The 24,944-nt window shown below is 42.8% G+C and overlaps 1 protein-coding gene across 1 annotated transcript in view; it reads left to right on the top strand.

The window, feature by feature from the left end:
- Positions 1–24,944, top strand: part of UGGT1 (UDP-glucose glycoprotein glucosyltransferase 1) — a gene marked incomplete in the record, with an annotated part of 2,149,769 nt that overhangs the window by 619,908 nt on the left and 1,504,917 nt on the right. The window contains 1 exon segment of the mRNA XM_044070228.1: positions 24,407–24,538. Coding sequence (XP_043926163.1) covers positions 24,407–24,538 — 132 coding nt within the window.

Here is a 24,944-nt window from a genome sequence, read left to right on the forward strand (position 1 = left end):
AGGATAAAGCAGCAAAGCCTAGAGTGGAAGAACCGACAGTCCCTGACGCCGGTTCTTTAGAAGGCTCAGTGGAGCCGGAGGTTCTGCCAGGTGTTTCTTTGGAGTCTCAGGGTGAGACTTTATTGTTACAGGATGTATCCTCTCAGGAAGTAGGCCAGGCTGAGGGGCTTCTCAGGTGGCTGTTCTTCCCTCTCTTCCTAAGGTGGTTAGAGCCTCCCTCTGTTTCCAAGGCTTCTTTGAGAGGCAGGCCTAGTGTAGCTTCAGTGGGGTTTCTCCTAGTGCTTCAGGGTCTTTGCCTAAGAAACATATGCTTAAAATGGCAGAGGATTTGATTACTATGATTAGAGGTTCTATGCCCCCTCCTGATAAGAGGCCTAGGGTGGAACCTGAGTTGGAGAGTTTTGAGCACTGTTCGGAGGCTTCTGAGTCTTCGGCTGAAGACTTGCAGGAGTATCCTCCTTATTCTGATTCTGATGTGGATGATTCTACTCCTTCAGCTTCTCCTCCTGAGGATTTTTCATTTTCAGAGACTCTGCATTCCATGAGGGAGCATTTTAAATGGGAAGGTCAAGATTTCTCTGATTCCAGGAAGAGGCTTAGGAATTCTTGTTTTACCCCAGCATAGGCCTTTAGCTATACCTCCGGTTCTGAATGTGGTGGAAGATGTTTTGCAGAGGCTTCCTGAATCCTGATTCTTTGCCTCCTCGCCAGTTAAACCGGATAGGTACTATAGGGTGCCTGAAGCTCATAAGTATCTTTTAAGAGTCCTAGGGCAGACCCGAAACTTTCTCTCAGGGGCCTAAAGGTGTGAAGGCTTCTGTGGTTAAAAATCCTGTTCCTCCTGATAAAGAGGCAAGGGCTTTGGATAGATGGGGAAAGAAAGTGTATACTTCTTCCACTTTAGCCATGAGGGCATTGAATTGTCAGTTTCACATGTTAAAATATCAGAATTACCTCCTTTCACAATTGAAATCTAAGGTGGATGCTCTGGCAGAAGGTATTGTGTGTAAAGAGTTGCAGGATTTAGTTCATGTGTCTGAACAGGTGGGTAAACATTCCTTGCAGTGTGGTTTTGATGCTGTGCAGGCCTCCTCGAGGGTGGCTGCCACTGGTTCTGTTCTTCGTAGGCACGCCTGGTTGAGAGATCAGAACTTAGCTGAGCATGTTAAGACAAGGATTTTGGATGCTCCTTTACAGTCTGATGTGTTGTTTGGTTCGCCTGTTGAAGCAGTTTTAAACAAAATGGAGGACAAGGCTAAGTCTATGAAAACTGTTAAAGATTTTTTGCAGGTGCAGCCTCCGAAGTTTAGTAGAAATTGGCCTACTAAGGGGTGGACTTATCCTGCTTATGATTCCCAGTCTAGGGGTAGGTCTAGACGTGGTAGGGGCAGAGCTCAAGGTTCTTTTAGGCCTAGGACAGGGAGTTCACCTGCTCAGACTTCTGGTGAGGGCAGGGGTCAGTCCTTTCGTAAGCAGACCCAATGACCTGCCTTTTCAGCTGCCAGTACATTCTCGCCTGGCAGCACCTCTGGGAGGAAGGCTGTCGCCAAAGAAAATTGGGATTTAATTACCCAAGACAGATGGGTTCTGGATATCATTCACCACGGTTACAGGTTTTATTTCCATACCTTGCCTCCTTTCAAAGGCATGCCAGACATTCCTCCTCTACAAAGAACAGAGGCTCACAAGCAAATTTCTCTGTTGCTCCAAATAGGAGCCATTCAGTCAGTTCCTGTGCCAGAAAGGGGCCTAGGATTTTATTCTCACCTGTTCCTAGTACCAAAGAAGGGGAACACGTGGAGACCAATTCTGGATTTATCTATCCTCAACACTTATCTGGACATTCCCAAGTTCAAAATGTTGACGTTGCAACAGCTTTTACCTCTGCTGGGCAAAGATCACTGGATGGTAACTTTAGATCTCAGGGAAGCTTACCTTCATGTGCCTATAAGGCTAAGTTGCAGGAAGTATCTGCGTTTTCGAGCTGGAAATTCTCATTATCAGTTCTCTGCATTGCCCTTTGGCTTATCCACTGCGCCCAGAGTATTCACAAAGGTTCTGGCTCCAGTGATAGCTTACTTCAGGCTAAAAGGAATTCAAATCTATCCTTACTTGGACGACTGCCTGATTCTGGCTCAAGAAAAGGAAGACCTTCTACAGCATTTGGAATATGTTATAGCAGTGCTAAGATGCCTAGGGTATTCTGTGAACGAAATAAAGTCCAGTCTAGTACCCTCTCAAGACATGTGCTTTCTGGGTGTGAGACTGAATACAGCAGCCCAGATGGCCTTTTTAACCCCGGACAAACAAAAGAATCTATCCAGTTACTTCCATCAACTATCTCTTCAGTCCGGGCTGACTGCAAGGACAGTCCTTCAAGCCTTAGGGTTCATGGCATCTTGTATTCTGGTGCTTCCCAATGCCAAACTGCATATGAGGAAGCTACAATGGTATCTAATAAATCTATGGACACAGCACTGCCAGGATTTGGACACTGTCATTCAAATAATACCTTGCATTCAAAAGGAATTTTTGTGGTGGGCTTAGGAATGTCACCTAAACAAGGGACTCTCTGTGACCCGCCAGAGGCGAGTCAGATTCTAACGACAGATGCCTCAGACATTGCTTGGGGAGCTCATCTAGATGGAAAATGGATACAAGACAAGTGGCCTGCCAGACTACAGCATCTACATATCAACATGAAAGAGATGTTAGCAGTCCAGTTTGCATTAATGGCTTTCAAGGAGTTACTTCTTCCAGGGCAGGTGTTGATTCTAACAGACAACACAACTGTCATGTGGTACATCAACAAACAAGGCGGAACACATTCTTACCCATTGTGCAGGCAAGCAATGATTTTATGGGAGACTGCTCAGCTTGCAACTAACTCTTCAGGCAAGGTTTCTGCCGGGAGCACAGAACTCCTTAGCAGATGTGTTAAGCAGGCAAATCATGGATCCCCACGAGTGGAAACTGGATCTTCATGTATTTCAAACATTGACAGTGTCATGGGGAACTCCAGACATAGATCTGTTCGCTTCTCCACTAAACCACCAGCTGCCAAAGTTTTGCACGAAGGGATTTCATCACACAGCTTGGAAAGTGGATGCTCTTTCTGTCAGTTGGAAAAATCTTCATGTGTATGCTTTTCCACCTCTTCCTCTTCTCCCAAAGGTGCTTCTAAAGGTCAGACAAGACAAGCCAAGGATGATTTTAATAGCTCCAGATTGGCCTCGGCAGCACTGGTACCCATTACTGAGGAGTCTGGTAAGGAAGCCTCCATGGCCTTTACCCTTGATTCCACATCTGTTGTCTCAGAAGGACGGTCGCCTGCTCAATGTCAAGCTTCACTCTCTTCATCTAACAGCCTGGCATATTCTGTTTTGAAAGACACCAGGTCTCAACTTCCTCAACAAGTTTTAAATGTGATTATGGAAGCCAGAAGACCTAGTACAAGGAAAGTGTACGCAGAAAAATGGAAGAGATTTTTATTTTGGACTGCAGCAAAGAATTTGGAGATTTCTGAGCCTAATTTGAGTGTGGCTCTTCAATATCTTACTGAGTTATTGGACAAAGGTTTGTCTTTCTCTTCCATTAAGATTCATGCTGCAGCAATTTCAGCTCACTATGATTGTGACCCACCATTGTTTTCACATCCTTTGTTCAAGCAATTTCTTAGAGGGGCAAAGAATATAAGACCCCCACGACAGGCTCCTACTCCTGCTTGGGATCTCAATTTTGTGTTGGAGAAACTTACTCTACAACCTTTGAGCCGCCGCTACTGCTGAACTGAAATACTTGTCATGGAAGACTGCTTTTTTGTTGGCCATTACTTCTGCAAGAAGGGTTTCTGAGTTACAGGCCCTTATGGCGGTTGAGCCTTTTGATTTTTCATAAGGATAGGGTATCATTACGCACTAATCCTTCCTTTATGCCTAAGGTGGTTTCTAGTGTGGCTTTAAACCAAACTATTCATTTGCCTACTTTCTATGCAGATCCCCAAAATAAAGGGGAAAAGATTTTGCACACTTTAGATGTACACAGGCAATTGCGTTATTATTTAAGCAGGACTAAGGATTTTAGGCAGTCTCAGCAGTTGTTTGTTTCTTTTGCTTTGAGTTCAAGAGGGCAAGCCTGTGTCAAAACAAACTATTTCTAGGTGGATTGGGTTCTGCATTGCATTTTGTTATTCCCATCATGGCAAGGAGATTCCAGCTGGGATTAGGCCTCATTCCACTAGGGCTACTGCCACTTCAACAGCATTTCTAAGGGGTGGCAACTAAGGATATTTTGGAGGCAGCTACTTGGAGTTCAGTGCATACTTTCTCTAAGCATTACCACATTCCTCTCTACTCTAAGTCTAGGGCTGGTTTTGCCACAGCTATTTTGCAAGGCATGTTATCAGCTCCTGCTTCCTTATGATTTGCCAGCCTCCCTTACCTCTGCTTTGGGATTCTACCCAATAGTTAGGACTGCAGCAATGTGGAATGAAGAACATAGTACAGTTTTGTACCTACCATAAATGTAGATGTTCGAGGATCCACATTGCTGCAGTCCAATTTACCCTCCCTCCTTCCCCTCTGTGTTTAGGGGTGGTTGTGTAGGTGAGATTATATTCTGGTACCTTTGTATATATTGTATCTATATTTTTGGTGCAGGTATGTTTGGTGTGTTTTGGTTTTGGCCTTGTCTTTTTAGGGTCTTCTGACATCTGGGGCAAGAAAAGACTGAGGATATGGCGTCGGTCATGCGCATTAGTACCCTGACGTACTGACGTCAGTCTAATGCGCCGTGACCGACGTCAGCCATTTACTTTGGTATTCGGGCCGACTGGACAGCGGACTACCCAATAGTTAGGACTGCAGCAATGTGGATCCTCGAACATCTACATTTATGGTAGGTACAAAACTGTACTTTTCCACGTAACCGAAATCTAAACAATTGAAATCTGCACCGGAGTCTGTGACCCCTTTCACAGTGCCATCTATTCTCATGGAACTGACTAAAGTTACCACAGTACCGACCCCTTCCGTGGTACCTCAGACCCTCTGCACCAATAATGGTTTCCCCTGTAAAACTGGTCACCCCCCCCAACACAAGTGTTTGGTCAACAAACCACTGTGCCGAAGGTTGAATCCCTAGCCAGAACTCGATATTCCCTGTCTATTGACCTCTTTGTTGGTCAGCAGCTCAGTCTCCTCTATTGATTGTTCAGAATCTCCCTCGTGGATGTCCATTTGTTCCACCAGGAGCCTTTCGGAGCTTGACATAGTTAGATTTGTGGATCAGCTCTTGGTGGCCTGAGGTATTCCAACCCCATCTAGGACCTCCCTCCCACCCAGAGCCAAGTTTTTTCTCCATGGACTCCAACATGTCTTCCTCCTTCAACCTCCAAGCAGAATCTGAAGCACTCAACGCAGATGCCTCCGCAGTTGCCAACTTCTTCAGTATCAACGGTGGATCTCACCTTGGTTCTGGAACCCACTGTTTGGACCTCAGCTCAGTTGGAGCCAACCCACCTACAAGACCGTGACTTGGCTGCCGGCTCCAGAATCCATAGTATGGCACCAAATTTTTTCCAAGTTGCCGTCTACATTTCCAAGTGCTTTGACAGTTCGAGTCCACTTGCAGCTCCTTCTGTGGGGGGCGGGCTGTTTGGAGCGGGTTGTGACCCCAGTTCCGAGGTTGTCTTTCTTGGTTCCGGGCTCCCATCCCTCTTCAGGTGGGCCTGCCTTTCAGATTATGGAGAGAGCGCTCGCTTCAGCAGGCTCACAGTGCCACCCTTTATGTGGGAATATCATATGTGTCCTCTGGTTCGCAACTGTCACAATCTACTGCTTTGGGACAGCAGGCATGGGAGCAGCAAGACACCCTACCGCAGGGTACCCTCTCTTAGGAGTCCTCTTCAGACCTCCCCCCCCAATGAACCACTGCACAAGAGATTGTGTAAAAGGAAGCACGTTGGTTCTCCAGAAGAATCGCTCACTGAGGATACAGACTACAATGAAGGGGAAGGGTTCCCTTGGTTGCCCCCTGAAGATGTCTCCTTTGGAGACATCCTAGAAATTTTAAAGCAGAGGGGTGACTGAAAGTCCACCAACCCTTCCTTCAAGGAATCTGTTTTCTTGCAGGCTTTCTGTGTCCGACCTCCTACTTCCTGGGTGACCCCGCCTGCAGATGACTTAGTCAAGCTTATCGTGCAGCATACTTGGATGGCCCCTGACACCATTGAGCCAGTTCCCCAGAGACCTGACAAAATACTCCCCCCAGTGGATCAACAGGACTAGTCCAAGGGTTTAGCAGTAGATGCTATGGTGGTGGCGGGGGCGGCAACCACAAAGAAGGAACTTGCAAAGGAGAGTCCTACTGTCCATCCTCCAAACTGGGAGTCTTGGACATTGGACAGATTAGGGAAGTGGGTTTATGCTTGAATGACCTTTGCCATACAGTCGTTGAATTATTTGGCACATTTTTCCCATCTTCAGATGGACCTGATCACTGAACTCTCAGGAACCCTGGCAGGAGCATTGTCTGACGAGGTATGTGATAAGGTTGCCTCCCAGCTTGTGACCCTAGGATTCCTCTCTAACTCCTCCATGCGGTTGATTGCACATAACCGAAGGGACAGCCAGAGCAGCGGGTGCAGGTGTTGTCATGAGACATCATGCCAAATGCGCATGTGTGACTTTGTAGACCCCTTCAAGCCTTCCTTCATCAATGCTGCTGTTGATGCTTCCTCACTGTTTGGCCCAAACATTAAAGACACATTAGCCAGGTGTGAAAAGGATGGAAAACCCTTTCTGCTGTGGGCATACATTTTTCCACTCCTCAATGACCCTATTCCAGGAATTAGAGGATTGGAAAGATGTGGTTCAGGAAGTCCCAAGGACCTTTTCTGGACACACATGGCAAGTTTTCTCCCCAGGGCAGAGGGAGGAACTCATGGAAGACTCCTCTTTTGGGGCAGAAGGAGGCCTACATAACCAGGGCTCCAGAGATTCTTTCTCTGGGCAACCCTATCTGCGTTCCTGAGGAGTGGCCCAATTGCTTACCTCTGGAGGCAGTTGGGGAAGGTTATCTCTGTACTGCTTAGCCTGGCATTCAATAACAAAAGATTCTTGGGTGCAGACAGTAATTACCAGAGGTTACCTTATCCCTTTCAATCTTTATCCAAGGCCGCAATGTCGAATCCCTGACTTTTCACCCAGTCACAGGGAAGCAGCAGCTCAAGAAATTCAAAAGCTGCTCAAAAAAGAGTCATCCAAACAGTCCCCCCAGACCAAGTAGGATACAGGTTTTACTCCAGATTCTTTTTAGTGCCAAAAAAACACAGGGGACTGGAGGCCAATTCTAGACCTCAGTATCTTGAACAAGTTTGTCAGACAGACAAACTTCCGGATGGTCACTGTTCAGTCTATCCTTCCTTTTCTGGAGAAAGATGATTGGATGTGCTCTATAGATCTTCAGGATGCATATTGCCACATAAAAATGGACAAGCACTCCAGAAGATAACGCGGCTTCTGGCTGGGAGTCATTGATTACCAATTTCACCCACTGCCCTTTGGCCTCATCACAGCCCCAGGGTGTTCACCAAATGCATAGCAGTGGTGGTAGCTCATATGAGGCTGCAAGGATTCTGGGTGTTTCCATATGTAGACAATTGGCTCTTTACCACCCCCACCAGGCATCTACTGCTTCACGCCTTGTACTGCACTGTAAAACTGGCGAGGTTCTTAGGCATTTCGATAAACAAAGAAAAGTCAAAATTGGCACCCACCCAAAGCTTAGAATTAATTGGAGCGACATTCGACACGAGATCCTGTGTGGTTGCTCTACCTCTTAAGATCACAAAGGTTAAGGTCACAGCTCCAAGCAATACTCTCTCAAGACATAGTCTTAGCTTGTTTAGTCTTACAACTACTAGGTCAGTGGCAGTGACAATCACCTTAGTTCTCCTGGAGAGATACCACATGACACTGCTTCAGTGGCTTCTAGCATCACAGTGGTCTCTGCTAACACACCCCCATGTCTTATCTAATCTGCATAACAAATTGATGCAAGCAGGATCTGAATTGGTGGATGAAGCCAGAAGAGGAGTTATGGAATCACCCTTTTTCATCCCCTCAGCCAAGGCCGTAGTGACCACTGATGCATCCCTGATGGGATGAGGGGGGCATTTTCAGGGAATGACAGTCCAAGGCAGTTGGTCTCCCTTTGCGGCCAATTTGCATTATCTGTGTCCGAGAACTGAGGGCGGTGCTTTTAACATTGCAAGCATTCCAATCTGCCCTTCCGTCAGGGACAATTGCTATCCAATCAGACATGTCAGTCGTCTAGTACAGCAACAAACAGGAAGGAACCAGATCCTGTCTGTTATGTCGGGAAGCCCTGAGAGTATGGCAATGGGCGATTGCCTCCAACAGCTTTCTAATTGCAACACACATTCCCGGGAATTCCAAAGTGATTGTGGACAAACTAAGCAGATGCATTCTCGTACCTCATGAGTGGTCTCTCAATTCCATAGTAGCGATGGAGATCTTTTGTCGTCGTGGTCAGCCTTGCTGTGATCTGTTTGCATCTCCCATGAATCACAAATGCAGCAGCTACTTCGCCCTAATCCCCCCTCAGGGAGAGTCCCCACGAGAAGCTCTTCTACATGATTGGCCTCCAGGGCTGCTTTATGCTTTTCCTCCCATTCCCCTAGTACCCCAGTTTTTGAAGAAAGTGCAACAGTTGAGAAGCAAAGTGATCCTCACTGCACCCTATTGGCCCTGTGAAGTCTGATTCCCCTTTCTTTGGCCTCACCGAGTTCACTGTCCATGGACTGTGGAACCAACTCTGAGACTCCTGTCTCATTCGCAGGAGCTGGTCCATCCCAACCTACCAACTCTCAAGGTGACTGCTTAATACCTCCACTTCCGGTGATTTGCCAGGCAGAATAATCCATCTTTCCCAGTACAAAAGGTACTTCTGGCTTCCCCTAAACCTTCCACAAGGAAACTTTATCTTAGTAAATGGAACAGAGTTGTGATCTGGTCTCAAGGAGAAGGACTTGACCCCTTTTCAGCCTCGATTAATAAGGTGTTGGAATATTTGCCACCTTTACTCCAATCAGAAGCCTCAGCTTCTACTATCAGTTCATTTAGCGTCTGTTTAAATTTCCATAATGGCTTTGATGATTTTTCCTTGATATCTCACTGCCTCTGCAAAACCTTCCTAAAGGGAGGTATGCATTTAAAGCCACCCTTTAAAGAGCTTGTTGAAACTTGGAATTTGACGTTAGTCTTGCAAGCTTTAATCCATCACCCCTTTGAGCCAGCTGCCGCTTGTGATACAAAATTTTTATCTTGGAAGAGCTTATTCCTGTAGCCATCACTTCAGCCAGGAGAATATCCCTTAGGACTAACCCCTCCTTTCTACCCAAAATTGTCTCAAACTCAAATATTAACCAATCTATTGATCTGCCAGTTCTCTTCCTGAATTTTTCAAAAAAGGAGAATATTATTTGCATTTGTTGGATGTACACAGACAATTACGTTTTTACTTAGAACAAAGTCATTCAGAAAATCAGACCAACTGTTCCTGTCTTTTTCAGGTCCTTGGCTAGGCAAACCAGTTTCTAAAGTCACCTTGTCAAAATGGTCGAGAGATTGTAACACCTTTGTTTATTATAAAAAAAAAAAAAAAAAGTCTATCAACTAAAATCGAAGCTCATTCTACCAGATCAGTTTTCACTTCAGTGGCCTTTCATGGATGACATTTGCGCAGCAGCTACTTGAGCTACCCCTCATACCTTTATCACTCATTACAAATTAGATATGATTTCCAGGGAAAGAGCATCCTTTGGCTCTATGATGCTCAGGAATGTCCTTCCATAGGACCTCCCTGGACATAAAGTAGCTAGGGACTCTGTCCCAACTGTCATGAATGAATGAAGACTGATAACATCCGATAAATAAGTTACGTTCTTACCATAACGTTCCATCTGTGTTGTCAGTCTTCATTTCTAATGGGGAGAAATGATTTGATGATATGGCAAGCTGAAGGTAACAGTATTATTTATCCTGCAAATGTACAGGAGAGCAGATACTTCGATTTGATAGGTGAAATTTTAGTTGTGTTTTAAAACGAATTTTGCATTATAAATGATTTCAGAGGTATTGGGATGTGGTTTCTTAGTTTAGCTACACTGTTTGAATATAGTGTCACCTACAGTATTGGATGATTTGGTTAGTGATTTTTCTCTAGAACATAACATTCTGTTGAGGGAATAATGTTATATCGGTAAGGGCTGGGCAGTTTTTTTTGCTTATAGAGAAGTCTGTGTAATGTAGCTGTTTGAGAAAGTGCTATGTGATGTGGCAATTGTCTGAGGGCTAGGCAGTGGTGTGTTCTGTTTCAGTTTGCTGTAGATTTGTGTATTTTATTATAAAAAGTTTGGACAGTTGTGTGACTTGAAGGTTAGTGGAGATTATGGTAGCCTAGAGAAGAGACTGACATAAAGTAGTTGCTACATGTCTTGTGGCTATGTCATTGATGTAGTTTTTTTTACTCTTTGTAATCTACCTAGATTTTGATGACTTTTTCTATCAATGTCAAATGGTCATCTGTGATGCTACACAGTAATTTTGGTTTACTTATTCTATCATAGTGGTGTTGGCAGAGATGATAGTGAATACTGTTGTTTCGGTACAGATGAGCTTAATTAAAATTCCAGTCTTTCTCAGTCAGGTTTATTTTTCCCCCGCAAATGCTTACTTCATATGGCCGTTTCTATTGCCAGTGAAACTGATGTTTTATAGCCTCCCATTTATCCATTAATTTCAGTGTTGCTGTTCTTCCTGATCTTCATCTTCCATCACTAGACTCTGGTTCAAGTCCAAGGTACTACTGAAACTTCCCGTTGTCTTCTGTCATTGTTTTTTTCTGCCTCTTGTGAATTTTAATTTGGAGCAATGGAAATGTTTCACTGGCAAAGTTTCACTTTGGGCCTTGTCAAAAGAATGAGAAGCAGAGTCCCCTGCTGCTTGTAGACTTGCTCTTTGTTTGATAAACATTTTTGTTTCCTCAGTAGCCTGTTCTGCATCAAAAAATGTATTTGATCCTCCAGGAAAATGTATTCTGAAGACAGCTGGATAGAGCTACAGCAACATAAATCTCTTACATGCCTCTCGACATTCCCTGATTGGTGGAATAAACTTGCTCCTGTTCTGCCTAGTGTACAGTGAATAATCATTTTCCACAAACACTGTATTTATCTAATTTTAATACATACCCCTTTTGTCACAGTTTTGACATGATCATCTCTTTTTGCTCATAGGATTGCATCTTTACTAATGTAGAACTTGGTTGCTTTCTTATGGTGAGGGTTGGAGCGTACACACAATGTGCTCTTTCATTTAACAAATCTTACTGTGGAACACCAAACTGTTCGCTTGTTTGTACTCATAAAATTAGTACAGTCTGTTCCTTCCATTTTTCTCAGGTACAGCAGAAAGTGCCATTTTTTTCTGCTTGCTCTGTCATTTAAGTCTACTGTTTTTTTCAAACAGTTCTTGAGAAGTCTTGTATACAGCCAGCCTTTTCTTCATCTCAATCTCTGATTTTTGCAGTTTTATCATTTCATTTGAATAGCTAGTTAAAACATCTGTTTTTCCAGCCTTTTATTATTTGAGTTGATATATTCCTTCAGTGTTTCATTAATTTAACACTTGTGGCATGTTTCCAGTGTCTTCTTTCATCTAAGTTACTGGAGGCCATAATCAGTACCAAAGCTGAACTTGAACTGCTTTTTCCCCGAATAGCTAGAGGAATCTTCCTAGACAGAAAGGTCTTTTCTCCTTTTCTGGTTGATTATCTGTTGGGGTTCTACAAATTCTTCTTTGTTGGTTTACAGGCATCATTGTAACTTCTAGCTAGTGACCGAATTTTATCCAGACAGACATTTTCAGTGGCCCTTTTTTCTCAGTTTCTGTTTCATACTAGAACTGTAATCAACCTGCTGATTAGTATGCAGCCATTTTGGAAGTCCTTCTGGACTAGAGTTTGTTTTGAGGAATTTGGAAAATGGATGTGTTGGGGATGTCTGAACTAAGGTTATAAGGAGTGGTTATTTTAGTGAGTCTGCTGGTAAGGAAGGTAAATGATTTAACATAAAGAACTTTGAATAACATAATGTTTCATTGGGTGCCATTTAATTTTAGATGAGGAGAAACTGTGGTGTTCCTTTATTGAATATAAGGAGATGGATCTGTAGTTTTTGTTAATGGTTTTGGAGAGAGTTAATATTTTGTGGAGGCATTCACTAATAGTTGGACTATTCTTGATATATATGAATACTCTTGGTACTCTAGGAAGCAACACCACATTCCCAATGACTACTCTGTCAGAATAGGTGAGGAAGTGAAATATTTTTCTTGATTTTTGTGATACGAGTATGATGCTGAATGTTGAGATTTATTTAACAAGATACCCATATGTTTAAAGCCATATGCTTGATTGATCCCAGACTACGATATTGTAGCAATTGTCAGTAGGTTTGCTGATTTTTTTTTTTTTTTTTCCCTGAATTTTTTTGTTCCAAAAAGCATTTCTTTATTTTTTATTTCTTTTTGGCATTCAGAATCAGATGTGGTTGCTTAACAGTCAGAGAGGGTGAGTACATATTCTTCAAATTGCTTTTTGATGAGAGAATGGCAAGTATTTTCACCTAAAATCACCATATCATCTACACAGAGGATGATTGGAAGGGTTGAGTAGTCAACAGGCAGTTTACTGATGAATGAGGAGGTAAAGTATAGGACAGAGAACCGAGTCTTATGCTACTCCTTTGCAGAGTGGGCCAGAGGACAAAATAGAGGAGCAACAAGGGACTGAGACAAATTTCTTGTTGAGGAATGATTTGATCCATTTTAGAGCAGTAAGACTAACGCCTGCCCTTAAAGATAATGTGCAGTGGAAATTTAACTTCCGTTTCAGTGGAAGCCAATGGATGACACAGTCATAAAAACTGAAGTTTATGAAGGGGAAAGTATAACTGATTTGCATTTTAAAATGTTATAACAAACAGCAACACTGGACCTTTACGTTCTATCCTTCTGCTGTGCTTCCTGATTCTGTCATCACTCTTGGTGTCCTTCTGTTCCTATGTTACAGTATTCCTGCTGTGGGATTCTCTGCCTCAGGCGACCCGAACGTTGGCTCCTTATACAAAAGCTTAAGTCTGGTTGCTGTAGATGCGTGGGATGTCGCATGTAGGGCCATAAACCAGGAACCTTAAATGTGATGCCTGCACACAGACCTCAGAACTTTTCAGCCGCAGTTGACCGTCACATCAGTTGCTTTGCTCCTCTACTTTGAAGATGTCTAAAGCTAAGTACCCCATTTGGGATTTTGTTTTAAATTCTTACTTGAGCTTGGTTTGCTGTACCTGACCGTTAGCCAATGTCCACATAAGGATACGCATGACCATTGCGTTTTCTGCGTAGGTTGAGAACATGACCATACCTGTTGCCCGATGTCAATCCTTCGTACCCAAGACCATCCAAAGCCATCTGGCCTCCCTAAATCTATATTTAGAAAACCAGAGGCTAAAAAAGCTAGTGCTCAGGATGGATCCTGAGTCAGCCGCGCCAGCGGAACTGCCACAGAAAAAGGCCAAGATTCCAAGGCCTAGTACTTCTGCTTCTCCGGCATCTGACATCCCACCAGCTTCCAATTTAGGAGTTAAGGGACAGCCGTTAGAGCCTACTACTTCGGCGACTCCCCTCGAAGAAGCCACTTTGGAAGTTACGGCCAGCATGTCCACAGACATCTGTCCCAACTGATGTCAAGGGGGAACCAGACAACGCTGGATGATTGACCGGGATGCCCTTGCCTGAAGCCCCAACTCCTATTCAGACCCCCTGAAGCCAGGCCCTCTTTCTAAAGCTACTCCTTTGAAAAGGAAGCAGAAAATAAAGCATCTACCTTCACTCAGAGGGAGTTCCAGACTGTCAATCGCTCTCCAACTCCTTCACGCAGGTCTTCTTGGCCCTTAGGCCCACGGTCTCTTCCCCCTCAACCATTCCTGTTCTCAGTCCTAGGCCTGCCTCATCTGCTTCTCTCCTCTGTCCCACCCCCCCATAAGGGGAAGAACAGGAGGCTTACTGCTCATCCTTGGATGAATCCATTATATACTCATCACAAATAGCCTCCCCTTAGAATACTACTCCCCTGATGAAGAATCCATAGAAGGGGATTCTCCACCAGAGGACATCACCTTTGGGGAGACCTTCACAAAAATGAAAGAATATTTTAAATGGGACACTTCCCAAATGACTGAAACTCAAAAGAGAGACTTTGAGTTGCATCAAGTGGAATCTCCCTCCCCTTCAGCTATCCCTGCCTACCTTGATGCATTTTCAGCAGCATCTAAAAACCCAGACTCTCAGCCTCCAGCCCCTAAGAGGCCTGACCATTTCTATAAAGTACCAGATGAGCAAAAACTCCTGGTCAAACCACCCATGGCTGACCCAGCAATGATTTCTGTATCCCCTGACAAGCATGACTGATTCCTTCATCGTCTCTGTTACCTGGTGACAAAGACCGTTAAAACATGGACAGGATAGGCCAGAAGGTTTATAACTCTTCCACCTTAGCCTTCAGAGCTATCAACTACCAAACCCACATGATAAAATATGCTTTGGACCTGGTATCCCAAGCTTTTACCCTCCTGTCATCCATACCTGACTGTCATAGCAAGACAGAGGTAGCATCAAAACTGTCCCTGGCTTCTCAAGTGGTCAGACATTCTATTAGATGCAGTTATGATGCAGCAGAGGCCTCTGCAAGGTCTACTGCATCTGTACTATATAGATATTATGGCTACGCCTTCAACCCCTACCAGAGGACTTAAAGTCAAAAATTCTAGATGCCCCTCTAGGCCACAACCACCTATTTGGTAAACAGTCTGCAGACCTCTTTAAAAACCTTCAGGAGAAAAGTAAAGAACTTCAAGACATCAAGCTCCTGCTGGTGTCTGTCATTCCTAAATGTTACAGAAATTACCCTGCTATAAGACTACCTTTGTCAGGAGAACATCCTCCTCAGCTACTCCATCCTCTTCAGACACAGGAAAGGAACCAGGAGGCAGACCACCTCCAGACCAGCAGCCTACTCAAAAACAGCCCTTTCATAACTGAAATGGCTCCAACAATGCGTGACTGCATTGCCCACCTCCCCTTGTCAGCCTGCCTCTCCCACTGCCTTCCCTTGTGGAGATCCATCACCTCAGACTGCTGGGTGTGCTGGCAGTAATACAAGAAGAATATTTCCTCTGTTGGAAGGAAAAGCCCTTTACAAGGGGCATTCCACCCCCCCCAAAAAAAAAAATCAACTGCATCTTATTCCACAGGTCCTGCAAGACCTTCTGAATCACAGAACTATAGAACCTGTCCCAAGGACAGGAAGGAAAAGGCTTTTACTCTAGATTATTTCTTGTCCCCAAAAAAGATGGCCCTTGGAGGCCAATACTGGATCTGTCCTTTCTAAACATATTCCGAAAAGTTCTATCATTCAGAATGTTATCCCTACAAACCCTTGTTCCACTATTGCCAGCTCAGGCCTTTATGGCCATGCTCGACCTGAAGGAGGCATACCTCCATATCCCAATAAAACTTTCCCACAGAAAATACTTGCGTTTCACTGGGCCCTGTTCACACTTTCAATTTACAGCCTTGCCCTTTGGTTTACTTACTGTTCCCAGAGTTTTCACAAAATGCCTAGCTCCAGCTATATCTTTTTGCAGAACCAAAGGTGTCCACATTCATCCCTACCTAGACGACAACCTCATTTTAGCAGAAAGAGAGGACACCCTACAAAACCATCTGCAGTACACCATTTCCCTGCTTCAAAGCCTGGGGTTCACCCTCAACTTTCCAAAATCATCACTAAACCTCCCCCCCCCAGCAGGACAAAATATTTTTGGGCTGCAGGATCAGAATAGACCTGATGTGAGCATTTCTCCCTCGTGACAGTTCTCTCCCTCTCTGCCTACTTCCAAGACCTAATGCAGATTCAGCAGATATCTGCAAGACAATTCTTAAGGGTCCTGGAGCTAATGGCAGCAACCATCCCTATGCTGCCTTTGGCCAGAATGTGTATGTGAAAACTGCAGTGGTACATGAAGACTGTGTGGTTTCAACACGAACACCCTTTAGAGTTTCAGATTACACTCTTACCCTGCCTCAAAGCAGAACTAAAGTGGTGGATTCTACAAGTACAAATGAACCCAGGCCTTCCACTTCAACCCCCCACCCCAACCTAGTACATGCATACAGATGCACCAGATCTAAGGTGGGTGCTACCATGAAGGGCTTCACGGTACAGGAGACATGGCATCCTACCCTCCAAAAGAAACATATCAATGTGAGGAAAATGACAGCAGTCATTTTGGCCCTGAAAGCCTTTCTCCCAATCCTGCATCCAGGCTCCCTTCAAATCTTCACAGACAATACCACAGTCATGTGGCACATCAATAAACAAGAAGGGACCAAGTCCTACCTTCTTTGCCGGATAACAGTATAACAATCCAAATTTGGGACCTTTCCTCCAGAAATAACTTATCCCTGCAGGCAACATACATCTCTTCCCAGGACAACCAGCAAGCGGATATTCTCAGCAGAACATCCTCTCTACAGCATGAGTGTATGCGGGACAAGGTCATTTTTCTACACATTGTCTACTGGTGGGGCACAACTCAGGTAGATTTGTTTGCCTCTCCCCAGAACAGACAATTGAAGAAACTCTGCACCAAGGGTCACTCTTCACTTGCCTGGAGGGTAGATGTCTTTAGCATTTCCTGGAAGGGACAGTTTTTGTATGCATTTCCACCCTTCCCTCTCATCCAAAAAGTCCTTTCTGAAAATCAGGAAGGACAAACCAAAAGTCTTGCTGGTGACTCCCTGTTGGCCAAGGCAGCACTGGTTCCCCCTACTACTTTCACTAGCCAAGTGCAATCACCACTCGTTACCCCACAAGGTGGGCCTACTCGCACAACAGAAAGGATCTCTCATTCACCCTCACCTACAGATGTTATGTCTGACACTGTGGGTGATCAACTTTTAATTCCTTTCAGACACCACTACTCTGAGGATGTGCTTTCAGTCCTGAGGGAGGCCAGGAAACCAACTACAAGGAGATCCTACATATCAAAATGGGAAAGATTCTCCAAGTGGTGTCTCCATAGGCACAGGGATCCCTTTCAAGTGGATTCCCCTCTAGTCCTTACTTATGTGTGAACTCAAGGTTGGCCTTTCGTACTCTTCAGTGAAAGTACACCTGTCTGCAATCTCTGCCTGCTTACCCCTAGAACCCCCTCTACCAGCCAGGCTAGATGTTAAACTATTCCTGAATGGGGTCTTGCACATCAGACCACCTAGAAAGCCCATGCCACCTCCTTGGGATCTTAACTTCATCCTGGAAAAACTCACACTGCCTCCTTTTGAGCCAGCCACTGCTGCAATGTTCTAAATGTGCAAATGGAAGACTGTACTACTCATTGCCCTCACCTCTGCTAGAAGGGTGTCAGAGTTGCAAGCTCTCATGGGCTGCTCACCCTACACTGTCTTCCACAAGTTTAGGGTGACCCTGCACACCAACTCTTCTTTTGTGCCAAAGGTGGTGAACGAACTAGCCTTAAACCATTCCATTCACCTGCCCACCTTCTTTCCCTCCCACTAATGACAGTGAGAGAATACTCCATTCACAGGATGTGTACAGGCAACTATAGTCCATCAGAAAATCCAAACAACTCTTTTGTAGCCTTTCACCTCAGAGCCCTGGGCAAGGCAGTCTCCAAACAAACAATTTCCTGCTGGATCAGAAACACTATATGTTTCTGTTACTCACCATGGCAAGGACCCACTCCAGGGAGTATGAGCTGATCCTACCATGGCGGTGGCATCCTCCAAAGCCTTCCTTAAAGGCCTGGACACAGCTTCCATTCTGGAGGCAGAGACCTGGTCCCTCATACACACTTTTGCCAGACACTACAAACTGGATAATATCTCCAGAGCCAGGGCAGGATTTTCTAGGGCAATCCTGCAAGGCTTTCTGGAATCAGCTACCTCTTCCTCCACCCTTCCTTCTTCCTTAGCTGTGGCACTCTCCCACACTAAGTATACTGCAACATAGGAATAGAAGGACAATAGAATAGGTGTGTAAAATCTTACCATAACCATAGATGTCCTTCTCTTCCATGTTGCAGTATTCCTTCCCCTCACCTATCCCCCTTTATTCCTTTTGACCTGTCTAAGGAGCACCATGGGGCTCACCCTAGAATGAGGCTAGACTTGCCAGCAAATGCCACTTTGCACCTTTTGTGGACATCATTTGGCTCTCTCTCTACTTGACTGTCCGACTGGGCATTTAAGTTCTGAGGTCTTTGCGTGCAAATGTCACATTTAAGGTCCCTAGTTTATGGACGTACATGTGACGTCTCATGCACCTACAGCACCCAGGCTTAAACTTTTGTATAAGGAGCCGACGTTTGGGTCACCTGAGGCGGAGAATCCTACACTAATAATACTGCAACATGGAAGAGGACATCTATGGTTATGGAAAGATTTTACACAGCTATTCTTTTTCCTTTAAGATGTATAAAGTTGCCGCCTTGCCATAGTTCTTGATTAATTGTGTCTGTGTAGGTCAATTGGAATGATCATTATTACACTATATAAAAAATGTTAAATGATACTTAACATCAACTGGCAAGACTTTTCTAATGTGGATGAGGTAATATAAAAGAAGGAAGGCAAGTTGTGGGATATGCCCACTTTTAAAGAGCAAAATGAAAAGTAAGCAGTCCACAACATGGAAGGTGACAGTATATTTCTGAGCATGGGGCACAAAGTTAAAACTTTTATTACATTTTTCACTGCACTTGATTTTGGGAGACTTTCAGACACTAAAGCTGCTTTAGCATTCTTTTTCGGAAACAGAAAAAAAGAAACTGCTTTCACCATTTTTGAAAACCACTACCATTTCCACCCTTAACCTTCTTTCCTGCTGGCTACTAATACACCAGTTTTTGACACCAATGTGATGTTGCCAAGTTTTCGGTCCCATGCCACTTCCTGCACACTCTTAACCAGAGGTAGACCACATTGTTTATGAAAAAGTGGCTTTCAGTTTGGATTTTCTGCATGAAAAAAACATGCGAGAAGCTATTTTTCTCATCAGTATATAAATTAACGCAATGCACAATCTGAAATAAGCTGCAGAACTCACATAACATTTCATTTATGCTAGTGTGCATATGACCTTTAAGAGCAAATTTAGCAAGAGGTTGTGCCTCTATAAGATCAAAGGCCTTTGTAAGATTGATTTACAGAACCTGTAAACCACCCCTTGCTAATGCTAGTAGTAATCAGTGGTTGCCTAAAGGACAGTCATAGTATTCTAACCTGTGCAACACTGCAATACTTTAAGACTGAATATTATTTGACATGTTGTATTATTTTTTTCAGGAATTTCTAAAGGGTTGGAAGGATAGCTATCGGTCTGAAGTTGTTTGCTGAGGAAGGTTTGGGTATCTTGGGAAGAGAGTCAACAGTGACTTGTTCTCACAGTTGAGGCATCATGTTTTTTGTAAGGCAGAGGATCGTATCATCATGTCTTTCGCAAGCCAGAGATTGGTGTGGAGGAATAATGCACTGACTGTATCTCAGGTGATTCAAATTCATGTAGCAGGTCAGACACTTGACAGTGCTAGCAGGATGGATGATGTGCATTATCCTGAGACTGGAGGTTAGGGTGAAGTGGAGCAATATGCAAAAGGCCAAATTCCCTTGGAAGAGGGGTGGTTGTGCGGTGAGTGTCATGGTGGGCAGGCTTACAACTCACCAAGCCACTGTTTGGTGGTAGCTCGCATTAGCAAGTACAAGGGAATGTGTTCATTTGCTTGGATCGTAGAGTCCCAGAGGTGATGCAGGCAACATGTCTCCCACCCAAGGTCAGAGTGTTTGACTTGACCATATGTTCCCATTGTTGGTATAGTGGGAGCAATACAAACTTCCTGTCAGAATGGTGCCCCCGATGGCTGTCTCACCACAGTGAAGCTGGGTATTTCCCAGTTTATTTTATTTTATTTATTTGACATTTGATAACCATGAAAGTCCGACTGTGTAGGATTCCTTTTTTGGCGGTGGCCTAGGACGAAAAGCTCCAAAGTATTGCAAAATATTTTAAGAACAATAATTTTACAGTATTTAAAAACAATACAAAAACATATACAGTTTAAATAATTATAACAAATTAAACATAATAAGAAACATTGGTTAAGAATAGATACAAGTTATATGGTGATAATTTAATATTTGGAGATATTCTAGCCAGTTTAAAGAGAAATTAAAGGTAAATTAGTATAATACAGACAGGAATTGCAGTATGAAATGAGAGAAAAGCAGGCTTATGGTATATTTAGACAGAAAGCCAGGGGAAATAAATTGATATTCATAAGGAAGTGAGTGAAGACTGGAGAGTAAGGAGATGTAAGATATGAATAGGTACTAGTTCTTATTTAGGGATATAGTTTATCCTGGTGTTGAGCAAGAAGAGAGCCAGCTTTTGGCTGGGAAGTCTTTCAGAATGGATAAGAGGGAAGGTATTGACCTGATGGATACAGGTAAGGCATTCCAGGCCCTAGCAACCATAGTATGGGTATAGACGATGCTCAGTAGATGTGATAGGTTTGTAAACAGATGTTTTTTGGCCATTGGATCATAATGACTGACTGGGAATATTAATGTCAAGTGCTGGACAAGCAGATGGATGTTGGATAACTTATAGGTGGGTTAGAAGCTGTGGATATGTTAGTTGATGGGATAGTTCTAACCAATTAAGGCATTTTAGGGCTGTACAGTAAGAAAGGGGTATTTGCTGCAGATTTAGCAGCTTTGTTATAGCATTGTTCAAATTTTGATTTTTGATCATGCCTGGAGGTCAGTAAGGATGGGAGCGCCACAAAGAAGTGTGGTGAGAAGATAAATAGTGGCAAGTGTAGTTTTAGTTGTGTTGGTGAAAACATTTTTGGCTTTGTAAAGTATCCCTACTTTTTGATGTGTTTTTCTTGTGCCGTTTTGTATATGCCGGTCTAATTTAAGATTATCATCTCTTGTCATCATTAGTGATTTGCTATGAGAAGTGACTACAATGGTTGTATTACCAAAGAGAGAGGACTTTATTATTTATTTGACATTCGTTAACCAGATTAGTCCGACTGGGCTGTAGAGCCCTTTTTCAGCAGAGACCCAAGGAGAAAAGCCCCACAGATAAATACAAAAAGAAGACATCATACAGTATTAACATACAGGTGTATATATAGAGGAGAAACAGAATGCAACTTGTACATAAATATGTTAGATTGCAAGAGTAATACTGAGGGTTTAAACAGCCATGGTACTTATTAAATATATAAAATATAATATAAAAAGTTAGATTCTATCTAACAGTTACCATCAGAGAGAAATTCAAGTTTGGTAAAATATCATAAAGACCTTAAATGAGTAGATGTGGTAAAGTGTGGGAGCTGAAAGGGGAAAGGGAAGAGGAGAAGGGCGTAGTTTAGATGCGAGTAGGACAAGGACAGGTCCAGGAATTAGTAAATAAGTCCTTTATAATTTTTTTGAAGTTAAGGAAGTTGCCGTTTATTCTTAGAGAAAGGGGAAGTTTATTCCAGGCGTTGGTGATAGAGTGGCTGTATAAAAGTTTGCCAGTATTTTTATTGGGTTTGTAGATGTCTAAGGGGTGTAGGTCTGTGCCGTTTAGGTTATGCTTAGAAGAGTAGGTAGTGATGAGGTCTGTGAGGGCAGGACAGTGGGAGGATTGATTTAAGATAGTGTGTGTGAAGTGGAGTTAGGGAAGGAGGAGTTGGTTATGTAGCTCAAGGCATTGTAGGTTTTTTAAGTTATGCAGTGGTGAGAGTGATAGGGACGGTCGGCAGTGAATCTGGCTATTTTGTTGTAGGTGGTTTCAAGTTTAGCTAATAGATTGAATTGAATAGTGGTTTGAATATGGGCTGCATAAAGTAAGGTTGGGAGAAGGAAAGTCTGTACTAGAGAACATTTGGAATTAATAGTGAGGCATTTTTTATGTCTGTATAAGAGACCAAGTTTTTGGTTGGTCTTTTGGATGGCTTGCTGAATATGTATATCAAACTTTAGTTGGTCATCTATGATTGCACCCAGAAGTTTAATATGTTTTGTTTTTCTGTGAGAGAGAGCTTTTGGGGAAAAAAGTTGTGCTTTATTTTTTTTTAGGATTAAACATTAGTTGTGAGTTAAAAAAAAAAAAAAAAAAAAAAGTTTCAGTGGTTAAAGCTTCCTGAGTAAAGTTTTGGAGGTGTTCCATGTTGTCATATGTGCAAATGTGTGGAGTTGTCTGTGTACAGTATTAGGGAGGCCTTCTTTGTGGATATCTGGTGGGTGTTGGTGAGAATGTTAGAGGATGGAGACCAATGATAGAGCCTTGTGGTACACCAGTGGTGACTGGGAGATTTGGAGAGAGGGTGGAGTGCCATTTTGCTGACTAATACCTATTGGACAGGTATCTTTTGAACTTTAGAAGGGTGGGCTGAGAGAGACCTAATGATGACATTTGAAGTAAAAATTTACCATAGTAAACCGTGTTGAATGCTTTAGACCAGTCTAGAAATAAGGACTAGACTAATTTGCTGTTCCCTCTTGCTTTATTGACAGTATCTGTACAAATTAAAAGTGTACTGTTAGTACTATGGGAAGAATGGAAGCCATGTTGTGAGGGGGATAGGAATTTTTCCTGCAGAAGGTAGTTTAGCAGTTGTTGTTGAATACCTTTTACAAGTATTTTGGAGAAGGGGAATAAAATTACTATAGGTCTAAAGTTAGTAATGTCTGTTGAATTTCCTCCTTTTTGCAGAGGTATAATGTATGACTTTTTCCAGAGGGAAAGAACATGGTATTCCTGGACTGACCTTTTTATAAGGATTGAGTCAGGATAGAGAATGCCATTGGATGCTATTTTAAGCTACCCGCTTGGAAGGTCATCAGCTGAAGTTGAGCATGGTTTGAGTTTAAGGTTAGGGTTTCAAAAGATATGGACACAGGTCTGAAGGTGAAAGTGGATGTAGTGATATGTAGCTATTGGGCAAGGTTAGGATTAGATATTGGGGAATTCTTTGTAAGAGATGCTATACTGTGTTTGAAATAAGAATTGATTTGTATTGCGGTTTCGAGTGGTGAGTTATTGGGAGAAGGGTTAGCATTGAATTTTTGACCAGGATACAAGATTTCTTTAATGGCTGCCCAGAATTTTTTAGGGTTGTGTTTACTATTATTTTGAAAGTTATTGTAATATAGTTTTTTGTCTTTGGATATTTGCTTTCTAGTATGATTGCGAAGCATTCTGAAGTTTCAAAATATTCTGTAGCAAAAGATTTGTTCTGAAAAAAAAAATAGGTACCATGGTACCACTGAGTTAAATCCCCAGCATCATTGTCATGAAATATACAGGCCTACCCTTAACTATGAGTGGCCAAATTGGTATTTGAGGAGACACTCGTCAAACAAAAAGGAAGATGATATACAAGTGCGATATTTAATAAAAGTAAGAAATATCGTTAAGTTTCTGTGGTGCTTATTACTAATAATTGCCATCTGACCCTTGCTAAAGTAGTATTTACCCATTCTTTGGTGAAACTTATCCACTCGGGCTTCATCCTCATTGTTGAACAGTTTCTCTACCTTCTGCTAAAAGACAGTATTTCGATTGAAAATTTTCTGAAAGATAAATTCAGAAGAACATCAATCATATACTGTCTAAAAAACATAAAACAATTTTTTAATTATATATACCAACTCCATTGGTCACACACAGTGGAGAAGAGGTTGTAAATGCTTCATAAGTACACCACTGTCTCACATTCTTCAATGCACTGCAGTAAAACCTGCCACAATATTACATTTTTGAAAAGGAAAAGACCAACCGAAGAAGCATCAGTGGAGTATATGGAAGCTGTTGGTTGCAGCAGTTTGTGGTACAACTTGCTTGAATCAGTCTACATGGGCCTTTTTGAAGATGAGTTTGTGAAGTATGTATGAACATGCATATAATTTCTAACTATATAGAGCAGCTTTTGATGAGAACATTTACCTTAGTATGTAGTTAAGAGATGTCCTTGTCTTCCATTAAGTTTTTAATACACAACACTGAATTTCATGGAGCTTTTTCATTGTACATTCTTTAGTGTGAGTATTGTCGCTTTGAGAAGCCTTGTTTGCTCTTGTTGAGCAAGTTAATTATGTTCGAATAAGTAATAAGATCATTTTGTTATTTCTAAAATCTGATTTCATACATTAGTTACACTGTGTCATGTTCTTTTGATCTGTAGATATATAACGAGGTGACAGGAGATGAGACACTAAAAGTCAAACATGTAATTAGTGTTTTGGAAAAGAAATATCCGTATGTGGATGTGAGTAGTATCCTGGGACCTGATTCTGCTTATGACAAGAATAGGAAGGTAAGACTATTTCAGGTGCCTTGACATTGCATGGGTATTATTGCTGTACTTATTGTTGCTGATTCCTAACTCTCACTTTTTGATCATCCATTGAACTTAGCTAGGTCTTTTATGAGGATGGAAATCACCCCTTTCATGTTTTATAAAGCTTTTTGTCACTGGGGAAGATGTTTTAAAATGCTGTCTCTAGTGTTTAAGATATCAGTGTTTTAAATTAAGCCTGCCTGGAAAGAGTTACTTTAGCAATTGCCCTACTAGTTGTTCATAAAGTAGACCGGGTTTAAACTGCACTAGCACACGTCCTCAAAGTTCTCCTCAACTCCTGTCCTCAGTAGAAAGTTATTGATGGTGCAGTTGGTTGAAGTCCCAACATGGGGCACAAAAAGGGCTTGCCTCCCTAAAAAAA

The sequence above is a fragment of the Protopterus annectens genome, chromosome 4.part1 (assembly GCF_019279795.1).
Source record: "Protopterus annectens isolate FY-2018-M chromosome 4.part1, PAN1.0, whole genome shotgun sequence".
NCBI lineage: Eukaryota > Metazoa > Chordata > Ceratodontiformes > Protopteridae > Protopterus > Protopterus annectens.